Genomic DNA, 15,800 nt, shown 5'->3' with positions numbered 1-15,800 from the left:
GTGAGCTGTAACAATCCCTCTTGCTTGTCTGATGTCTTTAATCTTTTTATCCATCTCCATAACTAATCAATATTTATATTGTCGTGGAGGCAGTATATCCACATCGAGTCTTGTGTCTGCAAACTCACAGAGTTTGTTTATAAGACAGATTGGTATAGAAACAATTTAACATTTTTCCAGATGGAAGAGTAAAGCATTTCAACATGTTTTAAATACAAAGATAGAGTTACCTGTTACCTGAAATTGCATTTTCTTTCTACCAACAGGTCCCATAAGCAGCATTTTGGTGAATAAGTATGGTAGCCGGCCTGTGATGATAGCAGGGGGTATCCTGTGTTCATTTGGAATGATTGCATCCTCTTTCTGCAATAGCGTCCTTGAACTCTACATATGTATCGGTGTGGTTGGAGGTAAGAGTCCTGTATAAGGTTATATTATGTTATGTTATATTGAACGATTTCTAATACTGTTCTACAAATAAGCCTCACTGATCAAGAGTTTTTTGTGTACAGATGCAATCCAAGAAGGCAGTAAGATCTGTTAATTTCAGCTACCTGAAATTAACTGGTATGATGTTGAATTTTTTCTAGGATAATACAGAAAAAACTGACGAATTTATTAAATAAATACTGCATATATGAATTCACATTCATTGTTTTAGCTTTCAATCATGTTGCACTGCAAACAGGGTGGCAGAGGCTAGCCAAATTCTAGTAGAATTGTGAAAGCTTGTACCAGCTTCCTGTAGGTCTGTACATACACATACTGTCACAGAAAAGTATAACAACTTTCAGTTCAATAGTTTTCTGTTTAAAATCACCCAGGGTCAATCACCAAATAAAATTATTCATAATCATCTGTCAAAGGTCTGAAGTAATGAAGTAAAGTTATTGTCATGCCAGTAAATTAAAGAATCTCCTTATCAAAAGTTGTGGATTTTTTTTAAATTCCCATCTCAGAATAAGGAAGGAGAGGTGCATATTGGCAGGTAAAAAATGAATGAGATAATACTTGAATATTTGGGCTCATCTTCCTTTATGTTGGAACTAAAGGAGTCCTTCTTTCTTCAGTGATTAGTCCTTAAATCTCTTATTTTTGACATCCTAAACCTTGTACCTACTGAAAGAGTAGAGTCAGAGTCCAGGAATGGGCCTACTAGGGAAGAAAGCATCTCTCCTGTACCATCAAGCAGATCCATATCAGAGCTTATAGCTTAGATGTCTTAATACAGAGAGAAGGCCTAGAGGTTCAGCTTAGGGTTGTTTATACACTCAGCTGATGTGGATGGGTGGCCTGCTCCCATGTATGTCCTTTACAATTCCTTAATAGTGACCTGGGGAAGGGGAACTGAATGTGCTGGAAAATAATTTGCCATTTTATGTTCCAGTTTTGCAGACAAGTTGGATCTTAATTAGAGTTGGAAATAAGAAATTAGGAGATTTATGCATTTAAATAAACCCTGCATTCATTGTAGCTGAGGTGACATTTAATGGCTTTTGTCAAATGAGCCAAGAGAGAATTGTATTATACCTTAGCAAATATAAAAATGGTGAGTCAAGGCACTGATACCATCATTCTTCTGCATGTGATTCCTCTGTCTCTATTACTGCTGAAACAGAGCAAGGAGTTTTGGCTTTCAATGCAGTGCTACAGGGGGAAAATGACCAAATGCCACCCTGACACAGTCTTGGTTTTAACACTCGCAGACAGCAATGAGGCTGTATTTCATTCTCTGATGCTAGTTGGTTTCTGTACTGAGGATCACTGGATTGGATATTGGTCATTTTAAAAATAACTTGAAAGAGGTGGGGTATGCTTTTCACTGCATGACCTGCAATAATATTGTCTTTTATGTGTTGTTTAGGTCTGGGTTTAGCATTCAACTTACAGCCTGCCTTGACCATGATTGGCAAGTATTTCTATAAGAAGCGTCCCATCGCTAATGGATTGGCGATGGCTGGAAGTCCAGTGTTTCTGAGCACATTGGCACCTCTCAATCAATTCCTCTTTAATGCTTTTGGCTGGAAAGGAAGCTTTCTTATTCTGGGAGGACTTCTTTTGAACTGCTGTGTGGCTGGGTCACTTATGAGACCTGTTGGACCAAAAAAAGTCCCTCCTGTGAAAAAAGATGTTGAAAAAGGCACAGGAGATTCTGCCTTGCACAAAAACAACAAGAAGTCTTGTTGGCAAACTATGAATAAGTATCTAGATCTGTCCCTCTTCAAACACAGAGGGTTTCTGATATATTTGTCAGGAAATGTCATTATGTTTATTGGTTTCTTTGCTCCAATAGTATTCTTGGCTCCTTATGCCAAGCACAAGGGAATTGATGAATATTCTGCTGCGTTTTTGCTCTCAATCTTAGCCTTTGTAGACATGTTTGCTAGGCCTTCCATGGGACTTGTAGCAAACTCCAGGTTTATCCGGCCAAAGATTCAGTATTTTTTTAGTTTTGCTGTCTTGTACAATGGTGTCTGTCATATCTTGTGCCCTCTGGCAAAAAATTACACTGGCTTGGTGATATATGCTGTGTTTTTTGGGTTTGCATTTGGAATGGTTAGCAGTGTTCTTTTTGAGACATTGATGGACCTTGTTGGAGCTGCCAGATTTTCCAGTGCAGTGGGACTCGTCACCATTGTGGAATGTTGTCCTGTGCTCATAGGCCCTCCTCTAGGAGGTAAGAATATATTTCTTCCTATTTTTTTCAGACATTACAGCATAAACTTGCAATGTAACGTTGAATTAATATAAACATTGTTCTTTATGTTATTTAATGATTTCACTGTGACTAGAAATGTACTGTAACAGCCTGATAGTAAAACGTAACTGCATCAGTTACTTTTCTCCAACCTAGGGGCAGCTTGAAGAGTGCTCACTTACACTTGCTTAAACAACTTTAATTTGTCTAAACAGAGAGAATCGCCATTTCCAGAAAGAAAAAAATAGCAGGAAGGTGTCAGAAGGAACACAGGCATGCTCAGTTGTTCAGGCAGGGTGCGCACACAGTGGGATTCCATCATGGTGCTGTGGAGCATTGCGCCCTGGCATGATTTCCCACCCTATCTCTGCTCACAGCCAGTCCTTTAGCCTGTTTCTGTAGCCAAAAGATACAGGCAAGGCAATTCAGAGTGTGAACTGGCTGAAAGATCAGTGTTGCCAGCCTCTCTCTTTCAAGTGTAAAGGGAGCTTAAAGGGAGCCTAGCTGTATAGCTTAGACTATATTCGTAACACTTGGGCTTCTAGCAACAAAAATGATGAAGTACAGAAAGTGTTTTCTGTTTGCTAGCTTTTTAGTCAGTATTCAGCTGATAGTAAGCTTTGTATTATTGAGATTTCTGATGATATAAGATATTAAAAAATAGATGCTCAAATTTTATTGAGAAGCATTGGTATGTATCTTGGTGTGTGTGTGTGTTGCAGTATAAGCCCAACAATACGAGAATATAAAGATAGTGAGATTGGCAGCCTTATGAACATATACCATACTCACATTAGCACTGCCTCAGAAGTCAGCAAAATTATGTGTGCCTAAAAGCATGTATACATACAGAAGTACTTCAAATTACTCTCAGTATTTCTACAAAAAATAACATTTTTGTGTGCAATTCTAAATATGCCAAAACAATTCCACTCACTTCAGTACAATAATATTTTTGCAAATAAATTTTTAATACTTCTAAAGGCATTCCATAATTTTCTCATCATTTAACATACAAATCCACTCTGGTAAAGGTGGAGCAAAATATATTCTCACACAGACTCTTTCTATGCCACCTAGTGGGGGGTCTGAGCCTGTAACCACTGGAGTCCAACCTTTTCAGTCATGTTCAGCATCAACTCAAATCTAATATTTATGGAGCAGTAGCTTCCACAGTTATTTATTTTTCAGTATATTAGGTTTTCTGGAGTTTTGGAAAACATTTGTTTGTGCTATAACACTATGGAATAATTGATTTAACTTGTTAAACAGAGGCAACAAAGGGGATGAACACATGGAAAAGCTAAGCTCCAGTTTTGACTACTTCATATCCTTTAAACTAGTATGCTGAAGCAATACTAATTCAGAATTTTGTTTTTTAAACATTTTTTATGAGACTGCTTACTGATAAAAATCAGCAGACTGCACTATTTGCACTAATAGGTGAATTGTACACTGGCAGTGCTATTCAAGCTTTTCCTAATATGAGGTTTGTGAAAAAAAAGAAAAGTCTGGAATAATTTGCAGGCTTGTAAATGTGCATCAGGTGAATAGGCTGGCATTATGGTTTCAACTCAGTAAAAGCATCTAAGTAGGTACTAAATTGAAGTGTGCAGGTTACCCAGTGAGTTTCAATTATACTGTAGGAAAGTTCAGAGCTAAATACTTGGATATGTGTAAATGTTAATTTGGGAGTTGGGAAAATTTAAAAGGAATGGCTCATAAATTGGAAGAACTGTTATCTTTATTCTCCCTGTCCTGAAGAAATTAATCTCAGAGGTCTGAATGTAAGTTTTAGGTAGAAGGCTCAGAGTTTAAAACTCAGCAGTTGAGCGTGATGGCTGAAGGGAAAAACCTTTCTATCTCTTTCACCAGTCACAGGAAAGCAAATGTAAAAAGCAGGCAGCTGATGCAAGGAGACAGCAGCCGAAAAAGGCACATACCTCTTCATCCTACTGTCTTTATGCAGCCTCAGTGAGTGTCAGACTGTCACTCCAAACAATAGGAAACACAATTAGGAGGTGAATAAAATAATACAGCAGTGAAAGAATGAAAATGAAAGAGCTGAAAAACTGTCTGTCATTATTCATTAAGCTTTACTTACTTTGTTCTTCAATATTTTTTTATTGTCAGTGTCTTCAATGACAATTGCTATCCTGACTAATACAGGGTTTTTTTAAGAGTTCCACTGTTAGACAACTTCAACGTGTTGAAAATGTGTTTCTGCTCCAACTTCAAAACCAAGAAATATATAGATATTTCTCCAAAGGAAATACGTGGATTATATTTGGTATCCTAATCTAAATATTCTTTTTCTCTCCTCTTGTTTTTCAGGTTGGTTAGTAGATGTTACTGGTGAATATCAGTACATGTATTTTGTCTGCGGAGTAATTGTGACTGTGGCCAGTATCTGGTTGTTCATTGGCAATGCCATCAACTACAGGCTTTTGGCAAAAGAAAAGAAGTTAGAAGATGAGAAGCAGAAAGCACAGAAGAATGCTGACCCAAAGGAAGCAGAACCATTAACAAACAATGAGAATGAAGATGCTTCCAGCAGAGCTGATAAAGCTCTTGAAGATCCATCAGAAAGAGAAACCAATATTTAATCTGAAATATAGCTCAGAAGGCAACGTTTATGACTTCCATTAGGAATCTGTCTTCAAGACACAGGCCAGGTTTTGTGGTAATAATGATCAGTCACAATATTGGATGGGAACAGATATTTGCCCTATGGCAAGACTCTAAGCTAAATTACTATCTATAGTTTATTTATTTCAGTGATATAAAATTACGATTACAGAGGTAGTGACTCCATGCAAATGAGTCCATTAATTTTTGTCTCTGGACAATCAAGAGACAGGTAAACCAGGCTATAAAGCCTTCCAATGACAAACAGTTTTGTTTCAAAAGTATATCTAATGCAAAAGTATTTCCTACTCTTATTTGGGAAGATGCTTGCATTCCTCTTTAGGATGTGGTTAAAGGCTATTGAAATAATCTGCCCAAACTCTACTTACCACCAATATTAAAGAGAACATAAAGTCAAAGAGACATAATACCTGACTGAAACACACTGAAACATTCAGTACTCTTTTGTATGCCCACTGGATAAAAAATATGGCTGCATAAGCCATAGCCATTTATGGATATAAAAGTTAAGGGTAGGAGATAAATAATTGGTGAGCATATCTCTAAAATACATCAAAAAGCTGATTTATAATATATTCTAGAAGTAGTTTCCTCCAGTGATAGCTGATTACATTGTACTTCAATATATACATTTGAATACAAAGTACATTCAGACCTTGCTAATTCAAGCTAAAATCTGCCTGTACATAGAAGATTTAAACCCAAGATTTACATTTCTAACAAGAGTGACAATTAGTTTGTTTGATTATGTATTCCTGTGTAGCTGAAGGATCTGGATCGGACTGTGAAGCCATTTTCCTAAAGGGACTAGATTCAGAATGTGCTGATGTGAAAAGGATACTAACCCTTGGCTTTTGTGGCCTTAATCAGCTTCATGACAATGACTTCAAAGTAGATGCTTGGCTTTATTGACAAGTCGTTAGTTGTTTGATGGTTTCCTGAGAGGAGATTTAAGATCTAACTTCAGATCTTTGCAGATAGGTAGCTTCATACCACTGCTCACTTCCCTTTCCCAGGAATTTAGTAAAAAGCTACTTCTTTTTTTGTAATGCTGCTTTGAGCAAAAATGCTGTAAGCACCTTGACAATGGCAGTCTGGAAGCTTTGTATTGACATATCTGCTTTATGCAGGATGTTTAGTCTTGTGTCTACAATTTCATGCAGACACTCATATAAATTAAAATGTACACATTTGTTCCGTTTCCTTTAGACAAAAGAAAGCATAAATCTACAACTCTGACTTTACAGAAATCATTTAGTATTGCATTTGAAAGTTAAAAGTGCAAGCTTCTGAAGGAAATATGTGAAATTATTTCTGTTCTATTTCTAGGTAAGGAAAAGTGCTATTCATTTTGGAGGGATGCTTATTAATGCCTTTAGAAATTGTGAAAATTAAGGGTCTGATTCATAAAACATTTAGGCACTGTTTATGCAGGATACACCTACACTCAATTCCAGGAAAAGTATATCATTCATTTTAGTCTTCTAAATCTCAAAAAAGTTGGAAATACACTGGACAGAGAGCTGTGATAAATGCACTCTGAAGTGCCAATAACAAAATTTAAAAATTAATGGTAAAATCTAGTAGATATGGGAGGGCTTTTAAGAAAGTTGTTTCTTAATATTATCATGTTCAATATTATTTTAATTTTTCTCTTAAAAATGTTGGTAGTGCTTGCTTTTGTTTTGTTGGTTTATCATCTTATAAAGTTCCACATTAGTGCTGAATTCATTAATGTTCTCATCACTATTTTGGGGAGAAACATCATGAATCTACTCTCAGCATGGTACAGAATTTAATACCTACTTTTTGCCTAATTACATTCAGGAAAACCAAGCTTCTCCAACAAATCCTGTAGTTTTTCAGGAGCACCAGAAACAAAATATATGCATTTCAGGGTTTTGGGAGAAAATACTGGTTACATGTTAAGATTTGAGTAGTGTACTGTGTAAAGGGGAATGATTCAGTCCCAGTAAAATTACAGCTCCTCTCCCAACCCCCAGCTTCAGAGAGGAAATAAATACATTGCACCTCCCTCTGAACCTTAGCCTTGCTAGCACCCCATGACGTGAAAGCATTGCTCTCTTTTTGGCTGTACAAATATACTGAGTGAATTCCAGGATCTGTGAAGGCCCTGCATGCCCATAGCCAGAAAGTGATGAGTTTCACAGACACTAAGCTTTCATGCAGTGGGGAATATCAGTTATAAATACCGGATTGTGAAAGATCAACTGAAATTTTAGCTGAAGAGTAGTCATCAGGAACATCACTCTGCTCTTGACAGACACTGATAGAAAGGCAGAGATTATTTGAAAAGAGATTAGTACAGGAGCTGAACCAAAATGTCTGAGGCAACACTGTAGGTGCTTGTTATTTCTTTGCAAAAAAGCAGCATGATTAAGAATACAGGGTAGAAGAAAACAAGGGTCAACTTTTGACTGAAGGCTGTTAAAAATTGCTGTTGAGTAAATAAAGGATTCAGGAAAATGATGATAAAAAAAAGTCTCTCAGGAAATATGCAGGCAACTTGCCTGTTCTATGCAGGATCTCAGAATACAAAACAACATGGCATAGGAAATAAGGGAAAAACAAGGTTCCTCGAGCCATAGACACACCTGACCCCCAGTAGCAAAAATTATGTTACTATCTCAGAAGAGATAAAAATTTCTATAAACACTCTACAGAGATGCTACTCTTTCTTCTCTGGTAAATTATGTTAAAAGATAATAGGAGTGCAAGAGCTGTTTTACCACCACTCACCAATGTGCAATTTCTAATCCCATAAGGCAAAATTATGTGGCAGGCAAATGGAGCAATATAAAGTAGGAAGAGTCAAGTGAAACATTTACTTACACCTCTTTCATTACTCTTCCTCTTAATAATAGCAACAAAATAAAACCCATCAGCATACTCTTGATACTACTGAATATTAAATAAGTTAAAATCCAGAGATGAGGGAAGAAAATTGGAACCATATCTATGCAAAAACTGCCTCAAACTAAAAACCTGTGTCTTCCAAATAACAGGTCCTAAAGGGGCAATTGCCTAGTATAGGTAGCTCTTATTTCTAAAAGTAATGATGAAAACAAATTGCCTTGAATCATCTTTATTCTGAGCATCAAAGCAGCAAAATGAGTATACCTTGCTTCAAACTCCTGAATATCACTCTTACTTGCACTGACCTGTAATTTGTACTGTAAATCATTTCAAGATTACATTTCTGCTTTCAAGATTAGACCTGGGTATATACATCATCTCTCTAAATTCTTCTGGTTTCTCTTAATTACCTCACCCTCAGTCTGAAACACTGAAGGGTAAGGACTAAGACATTCCTCTGATCAGTGACGAAGAAATGTTCTCAAACTTCATAGCACATGAGTCTCTTGTGCACTATAAGAATCTGTAGTCTCTGTCAGTGCAAGCAAATCCTTAATTGGTCTTATTCTCATTTATACTCATGTATGCTTCATTCTTTCAATTTCTCTGCCATAGTATCACTAAGCCTAATTATCCTCTTTCTCTTCTAGAAAAAATAATGCCAAAATTTGAAAATTAGTAGGAAGGTGGGATAGCATCAATAATATTTTTCCCTATTTAATATCAGGGTTAAATTTAAAGTTGTTTTAAAGTACACATCCTCTCTCTTTTGGGTTTTTTATGTCACACACTTTATTAGCTGGGAAGTTATCCTGTATTGCCCTTTCCAACTCCAGAGAAAGATTCATCACTAATAATTCTCAGTACTATTTCAAGAACGTATCGAAATTTCACACCCTCCCATCTCTCCCCATTTAACTGTGATTGCAGTTAGTTCTGTATTTCCATGAAGTTCAGAAAAGCATATTTTTATATGGAAGACTACAATGATTTCAGGAACATGATTTGTGAGCTGTTTTGACAGAGCTAGGGGAAATCTGACTTCATCTTTAAATAGATTTTTTTAAGTCATGCTGTCCTTATGAGAGGAAGTTCAGCTTTACTTACTGCTGAAGTGCAGCAATTTTACTGATTTTTGATTCAAAATTCACATGCATTTTAATAGTAGTGTTGCATATCAGTATCCATTGTGCTTAAAAAAACATTTGGCAATGTGTACATGATTGTTCCTCCCAGAGAATTCTCTTAAAAGTTCTCCATCTCCACCATGCCATACTTCATTTTGATGTAACACAAAAAATTTGGACTGGGTATGTAGGGACTTATTTTTAATTCTGTCTTGTTGTTGTTTTTCCTGAAATGCCACATTAGCCATGTTGCCAAAAGCAACATTTTTCACTTGCTTCTTTCATGTCTGGTTGTGAATATTAGTGGAGAGGTATTACTGGGATACATAAGTTACAGATACCACATGCAGCCAGATTTTGGGCTGCTATCAGGATTTCACTAAACAAAGCCAATCACCACTTTTATATAGATGAACATGCTATAAATGACACTGACAATTTTGCCTATAACAAAATGGAATCAGGCAATTTTTGTTAGTTTCTCTATAGATGACTATTTTTCTACTCACAGAGAGGAATACAAAGGGAATTTTAAAATAATTATTTTCAGAGATGGCATGCCAGTTTTAATAAGGCTGTTTGGATTTTTTTGGGGGTGGGTGAACTTCTGATATTTGTGCAAATATATATATAATGAAAGTGCTTGCATGTACTATCATATTTTTGGTCGGAATTTGCATAAGCGTTACTGTGTGATTTCAACATAATTTGCATGCTGTAGTTTTTCAGTTCAAATTTTTCTCATCATCTACCTCTCAGTTGAAGTTTGGAGACTTGCACAACCCTGGAAGAATAGAGTTAACAAAATGCATAATGGTAAAACCTGTACAGAGTATTAGAAAGTCTCCCAAATATTTAAAGCTGCTTACGCTTCTGCTTTTAAGACAGTGCATATGTCTAACCACGTCTTTGTACCAGTTAGCATATCTTTATTATAAAGTCTGAACACTTAACCCATACTTGTAAAGTTTTTGTATCACTGATCTGCTATAAAATCTCAGCGTGTCATTTAGATATCCGAAGTCTGCTCTCTTTCTGTGAGATGCTGGCCCTCCTTTCTTTTTTGTTTTCTTACAATTTCTGAGTTAGGGAAATTAACAAAGTTCATATGTCGAAACAGCTTTTAAAAGTATTACAGAACATTCTACATCCCTGAAAAAAAATTGTGTTTCTGATTTAGAAATAATACCAAATTTTAGCTTGCTTTTCCTTCATGGGGCAGTTGAAGTAGGCATTCACAAAATATTAGGTTGGGGCCAAGGAATAATGACTGTTCTTCACATGCTCTTTACAAAACCAGAGATGATTGTTCCTTCAGAGATATTCTTCAAATCATTCTTGCCTTCTAGGACCTAGTACAAAGTCCACTAAAGCCAACATAAAAATACCAATCAAAGAGCTTTATCAGACACTGGAGGTGATCTGGCTTCAGTGGAGGTTTCAGCCTTATTTTCTCCATTCCAAATCTCAGGACTGTCAGATATAACACAGCAAATGCAGGATTTGTTACAACTGGCAAATTTGCTATGCCTGCATAATATTCCTAATGAATCAGTCCCTAAATTAACGCACAGTATGTATTATTTTAACAGTATATGTAAATAAATTTTTAAAAAAATCCCACCATACACTCTGAATGTAAATTATAAAATACAGAGGATATATTTAAATAAATATCCAAACACATCTGTTAACCCAAAGGAAATAATCTATTTCCTTTCAAGCCTTCTTTGAGCAGTTTATAACCTTCATTTTTCTTATTTCCAGAGAAAATGGTTTATGTCTTCTGTGAATGTATATATGGACATATATAAGGGAATATATATGCAGATGTGGTATGTGTGTATATACGTATTCCCCTATATATAAAACTCTAATTTATATATATTATATATATTCATGTATATATAAAATATATATAAGGTTTTAGAGTAAGTTGCATATTGTGCCTGATAAATGAAACATAATTGTAAGCAAATAAAAAACTTCCACAAATGACAGAAAAATTTGAAGCTTTTCTGTAAGGGCATATGTTATTTTTCAGTTTCTGTTAGATTTATTTATAGTAGAAATTCATTCAAAAAGCTGCAGTATTACATAACACTGGTTTCCAACTATGACTCAGTTCAAAGCAGCCTAAGATCACTGAGAATGTTCATTGATGTAGACGGCAAAATCTACATTGTTGGTGAGCTTGGTGGTGGGGTGTTGTTGCTGTGGAAATATTAACTAAATGATCTCTGAATAGGCTGCAACCAACAGACTGAGTTTTCATCTACTGTGGTATGTATGACAAGCTCATACAAAGTATTGGTGGACATGATATTTATGTAACAAGTATGGAAAATGAGGATACTCAGGCGTCTGCAAACAATAATCCTGTTAGATTAATATGTGAAACTGTCCGGAACACTAGTCACTAAAACCACTGACAATTTATCGTACCTTTTACAGGTTTTGGTGGTTTTAATTTGTCTGCAAGTAGGCAAGCCCATGAAAAGTCTACATTTGTCTCTCACTCTTTAAAAAAGTTATACCGTGAAATTACTGGGAGATTTTTTCCACAGTGGTACATAAATCACTTACATAAATTTCCTTCCTTGAAAAGTGATATAGCTGCATTTTCCACTTACAGCCTACTTGGAAAGTTCACCGTATCTGCAGTTTATCAACAGAACCTGGTATTGCTATGCAATAATTAATAATTAAATATGCAGTAACCATTGTTTTTGACTAATAAAGTTGTTTCTTCCTTTCTGTACTTTGCAATACTGTATGGTTTTTACTTGAATATATTGGCTAGATTTTTTTTTTTTTGGACAACCATTTATTAGATAGAGGTGCTATTTATGTTCCAAAGACATAAGAGTGAATGATAACATTCTCTTTCTAGATGCCAAATCCCTTTTTTGACCTGACAAAATTCATTGTTCATAACATATATTAACCTTGTAAAATGCTTATGCATTGCATTAAATTGTATTTAAATTCATTTTTGTTCATTAACTTCTATTCCAGGCTTGTACTACTGTGTAATATGTCAAGTTTGTCCATATATATTTATGGGAAATTACAGTGAAAATTGTGTATAATAAGCAATTAGGAGAAAAAAAAAGAAAAATGAAAATAAAATTTCCATGTAAAGTTTCTGAAAGGATGTAAATTCTGTTTTCTTAGGCTCCTTAATAGTAAATTATTTACACCTTCAGAGTGTGCAAATATTCATAGATACATAGATTGATTCACTATTCAGTTGTAGCAAAGATCTCAAAATCACTTCTTGTTGCATACAGAAACACAACTTAAAGATTTCCTGTGGAGAAAAGATACTACTAGTAGCAGAACATTGTACCAACCCCTTGCTATTCCTAATTTCAGCATAATTAGGATTTATTCTCATACATAACTCAAATATCATCTGGACACCAGAGATTTTTTTTCCCCATTACTCGAACTGGGATATTTCTATATTCCATGTATATGCAATGTTACTACTGCTTGATCACCAATACTCATTTTGCTACAGAAGAGGCTTGAAATAGTGCATGTAGATAAGCCTTACTTTGTATCATCCTTATAAATCTTATCTGTTCCTGTGTTTCTGTCAATTGACTTCAGTCTATGATTGCTTGCCCCAGTTAAATTGTTGTTTTTTACAGAATGTGATTCAATATTTAAAATTAAGATATTATGGGGGTGTTAAAGACAGTATTGGGATACTGTCTACACACCTTTCATACAGATGCATAGTAAACTACTAGGAAACAAAGATGTAAAAGATGAACTATTGAGTGAGAAAGAATTTTTTCAAAGCAAATGATTGTTATAATTCTAATAACTGTAAAATCTATTTTCAGAGAATTATGCCTACAATCTTTGTGATACAGAAGTTTTGATTCAGCTTCCAAAATATGTTTAGATTTTGTTTAGATTATGAACCCTCATAATAGTTGCGTATCTGACTATTTTAATATTAATAAAAATCCATTTTCAGGCATTGACCAAGCAAAAGAATAAAAATATCTAGTGGTAAAGTTGTCCCTTTGGAACAACAAACAAGATATGATATTTAACCCTGCTCAAATACATAGCTGGTATCACTTTTGTGCCTAAGGATATGTTGTGTCACTGAATCTGATTGCGTGACTAAAATATATTGCTAAGAAATGGATACTGAATTCAGAAAAATCATTCCTATTACTGAGGTTTTGTGTTTTGATAGTGTAGTGGCAAGATAAATGGAGAACTCAGTCTGTAGTTACAGCTGTAGTAACAGCTGTTACTGTTTCCAACAAATGTTATTTTATTCTAATAATGAACCCTTTTAACTCTGCTGGTTATTCCAGGTCGAGTAAATAGATTGCATTTGCCATTGCAACTCAACATTAATAGCTTCCACTGTTTTATTCCTCTGATCAGGACTTTAAAAACATTGTGATTCATTGAAGATCCTAATCTATAAAATGCACTCAACCTTGAACTTGTGTGGGATCTGCTGTGCCAGCTGGTTCCCTAAAAGTCTATGGGACCTGATGGGATTACTCTGAGAATACTCAAAGTGCTGGCTGATGTCAATCCAAGACCTCTATCAATTATTTTTCAAAAGTCTTGGGAATCTGAAGAGGACCCAACTGACTGGAAGCTGACAAACATCTGTGTTTGCCATAGCACATTGTCTTGCTCTGTCTTCTTATATTACAGATAAGACAGTGCCCTAGAGATCAGAGATACCAACATTGTTTTTTAAATATAAAGTCTGAATCATAGGTCAAAGAAAATTAAATTATATATATAGTGAATAGTAAATTAAATATATAGTAATAGTAAATTATATATATATAAAATTGATGATTTTGATTCACTGGTTGAATAGGTAGTTCCATTTCATAAGGTGACCTCTAATTACCAGTGCCCAGTGACACCAAACTGAAAGTCAGTCTTGGTTAAAAAATATCCACTTCTTGAACAACTGGTTTTCTCATGGAAACTTCCTACAGAATCCTATTGTATAACATAATGATGTTCTTACCTCAAAACTTGTATGTGACAATATGATTCTGTTCTTTTTTTGACTAGAATGAGACTTCAATCTTGATGGTTTGTCTGTACAAAGGAACTCTTGACCTAATCCAAAGTTCCACTGTTTTTTCTCACAAGGTATAAAAAAACAGATGATACACCCGGAGAAAATCCAGAACCACTGAATCAGATTGATATTTTAAGGACATTTTAGCCACTTTTTATCCATTAGCACAAATAGATCTTAGAACATCTTGAACTGTACTGTCTTTAATTCAGTTTAAAATTTTAGAATTGCAGATTTCATGTATTGTGTGAAAAGTGCCTCAAACCAATATTTCACATTAATATATGAGAATATAAAGTAATTTGTCAAAACTAATATTAATCTTAGATTATTTTCTTTTTTAGGATTTTGTCAAAATTTAGAGTAAATGGGCCTGGAAGGTAATTATGTTACTTCCCTTCTTTCATGTGTTCTTCTAACTTTTTCACTGGTACTGGTCATGCAAATGTGAGAGATTAAAAATGGCTACTGGCTTAAACATTGTTAAGATCACCGAAGGACTTTTGTCCATTGTAGCGACTACTGACCACTGAAGCCCATCCCTTCCCAAATATGCCTCCTGACAGGAATTTGGACTCTGGCGGAAACTTGAGATAACATAAAGGTGGTACTTTTGTCCAAATATCTCAGGTCTAAGGAGAAGTAAACAAGGCTGAGGGAGAAGAATGTATCCACAAGGAAAGCCAAACTCAGCAGCTGTGATACAAATCATCTCTGGCTGAGTTCAGGGTGGGAGAGGCCACAGCCCACAGGCTCATCTGCTGAGGCCAGGTTTGCGCACACTCCCCCTGCAGCTGAGGAAGAGGAGGAGAGTGTTTGGGGGTGTGACAGAAGGAATGAACACCCATACACAAACTGTCTCAGTTGTAAAACCTCCCAACAACAACAGTAAGTAAAAAAACTTCGTAACTTCTTTTCCAACTGTTTGGACCTTACATGGCAGAAAGCACCTCTGAGAAATTTCTTCGAAATGGTGAAGTTTCCATAAAGAAAAATGAATCAAAATGCATGCCTGGAGGAGATACTGCTCAGCATTTGCAGATATCATCCTGAAGTCCTGCACATATTTCCATTTAAGATTGAATTAGATTTTATTGCTGGAAATCGTCAATTTAAATTTGAGTGCTTTTAAGAGTAGTAGCTAACATTTATGTTGTTTCATTAAAAACACCTATTAATTTTCTTTCTTTGCTATGTCTCTTTTTTTTTTCCAGAGTTCAATTACAATATTTTCCCCTGGAAATTGTGTAACCATAGTTAATCAAGCAATATATGTTTTTATATATATAATAACTGTGACAGCATAATAGTTTTCATGCCTTCTATACCAATTATATAGAGTTCAAGTCAATTCTTACTGCTG

At 35.3% G+C, this 15,800-nt stretch overlaps 1 protein-coding gene across 3 annotated transcripts in view; it reads left to right on the top strand.

Moving 5' to 3' along the window:
• Positions 1 to 15,597, top strand: part of SLC16A7 (solute carrier family 16 member 7) — an 86,286-nt gene extending 70,689 nt beyond the window's left edge. For all 3 annotated transcript variants that reach the window (XM_082280642.1, XM_082280643.1, XM_082280641.1), the window contains exons 3-5: positions 267 to 410; positions 1,865 to 2,677; positions 5,033 to 15,597. In XM_082280642.1, coding sequence (XP_082136768.1) covers positions 267 to 410; positions 1,865 to 2,677; positions 5,033 to 5,304 — 1,229 coding nt within the window. In that variant the 3' untranslated portion in view covers positions 5,305 to 15,597. The remainder of the gene's footprint in view (positions 1 to 266; positions 411 to 1,864; positions 2,678 to 5,032) is intronic.
• The last annotated feature ends 203 nt before the right edge of the window (positions 15,598 to 15,800 follow it).

This window comes from Coloeus monedula (genome assembly GCF_965178545.1).
Source record: "Coloeus monedula genome assembly, chromosome: 4".
Lineage (NCBI taxonomy): Eukaryota > Metazoa > Chordata > Aves > Passeriformes > Corvidae > Coloeus > Coloeus monedula.
Note: the sequence above shows the minus strand (reverse complement) of the source record. Positions and strands in the feature narration are given on the sequence as shown.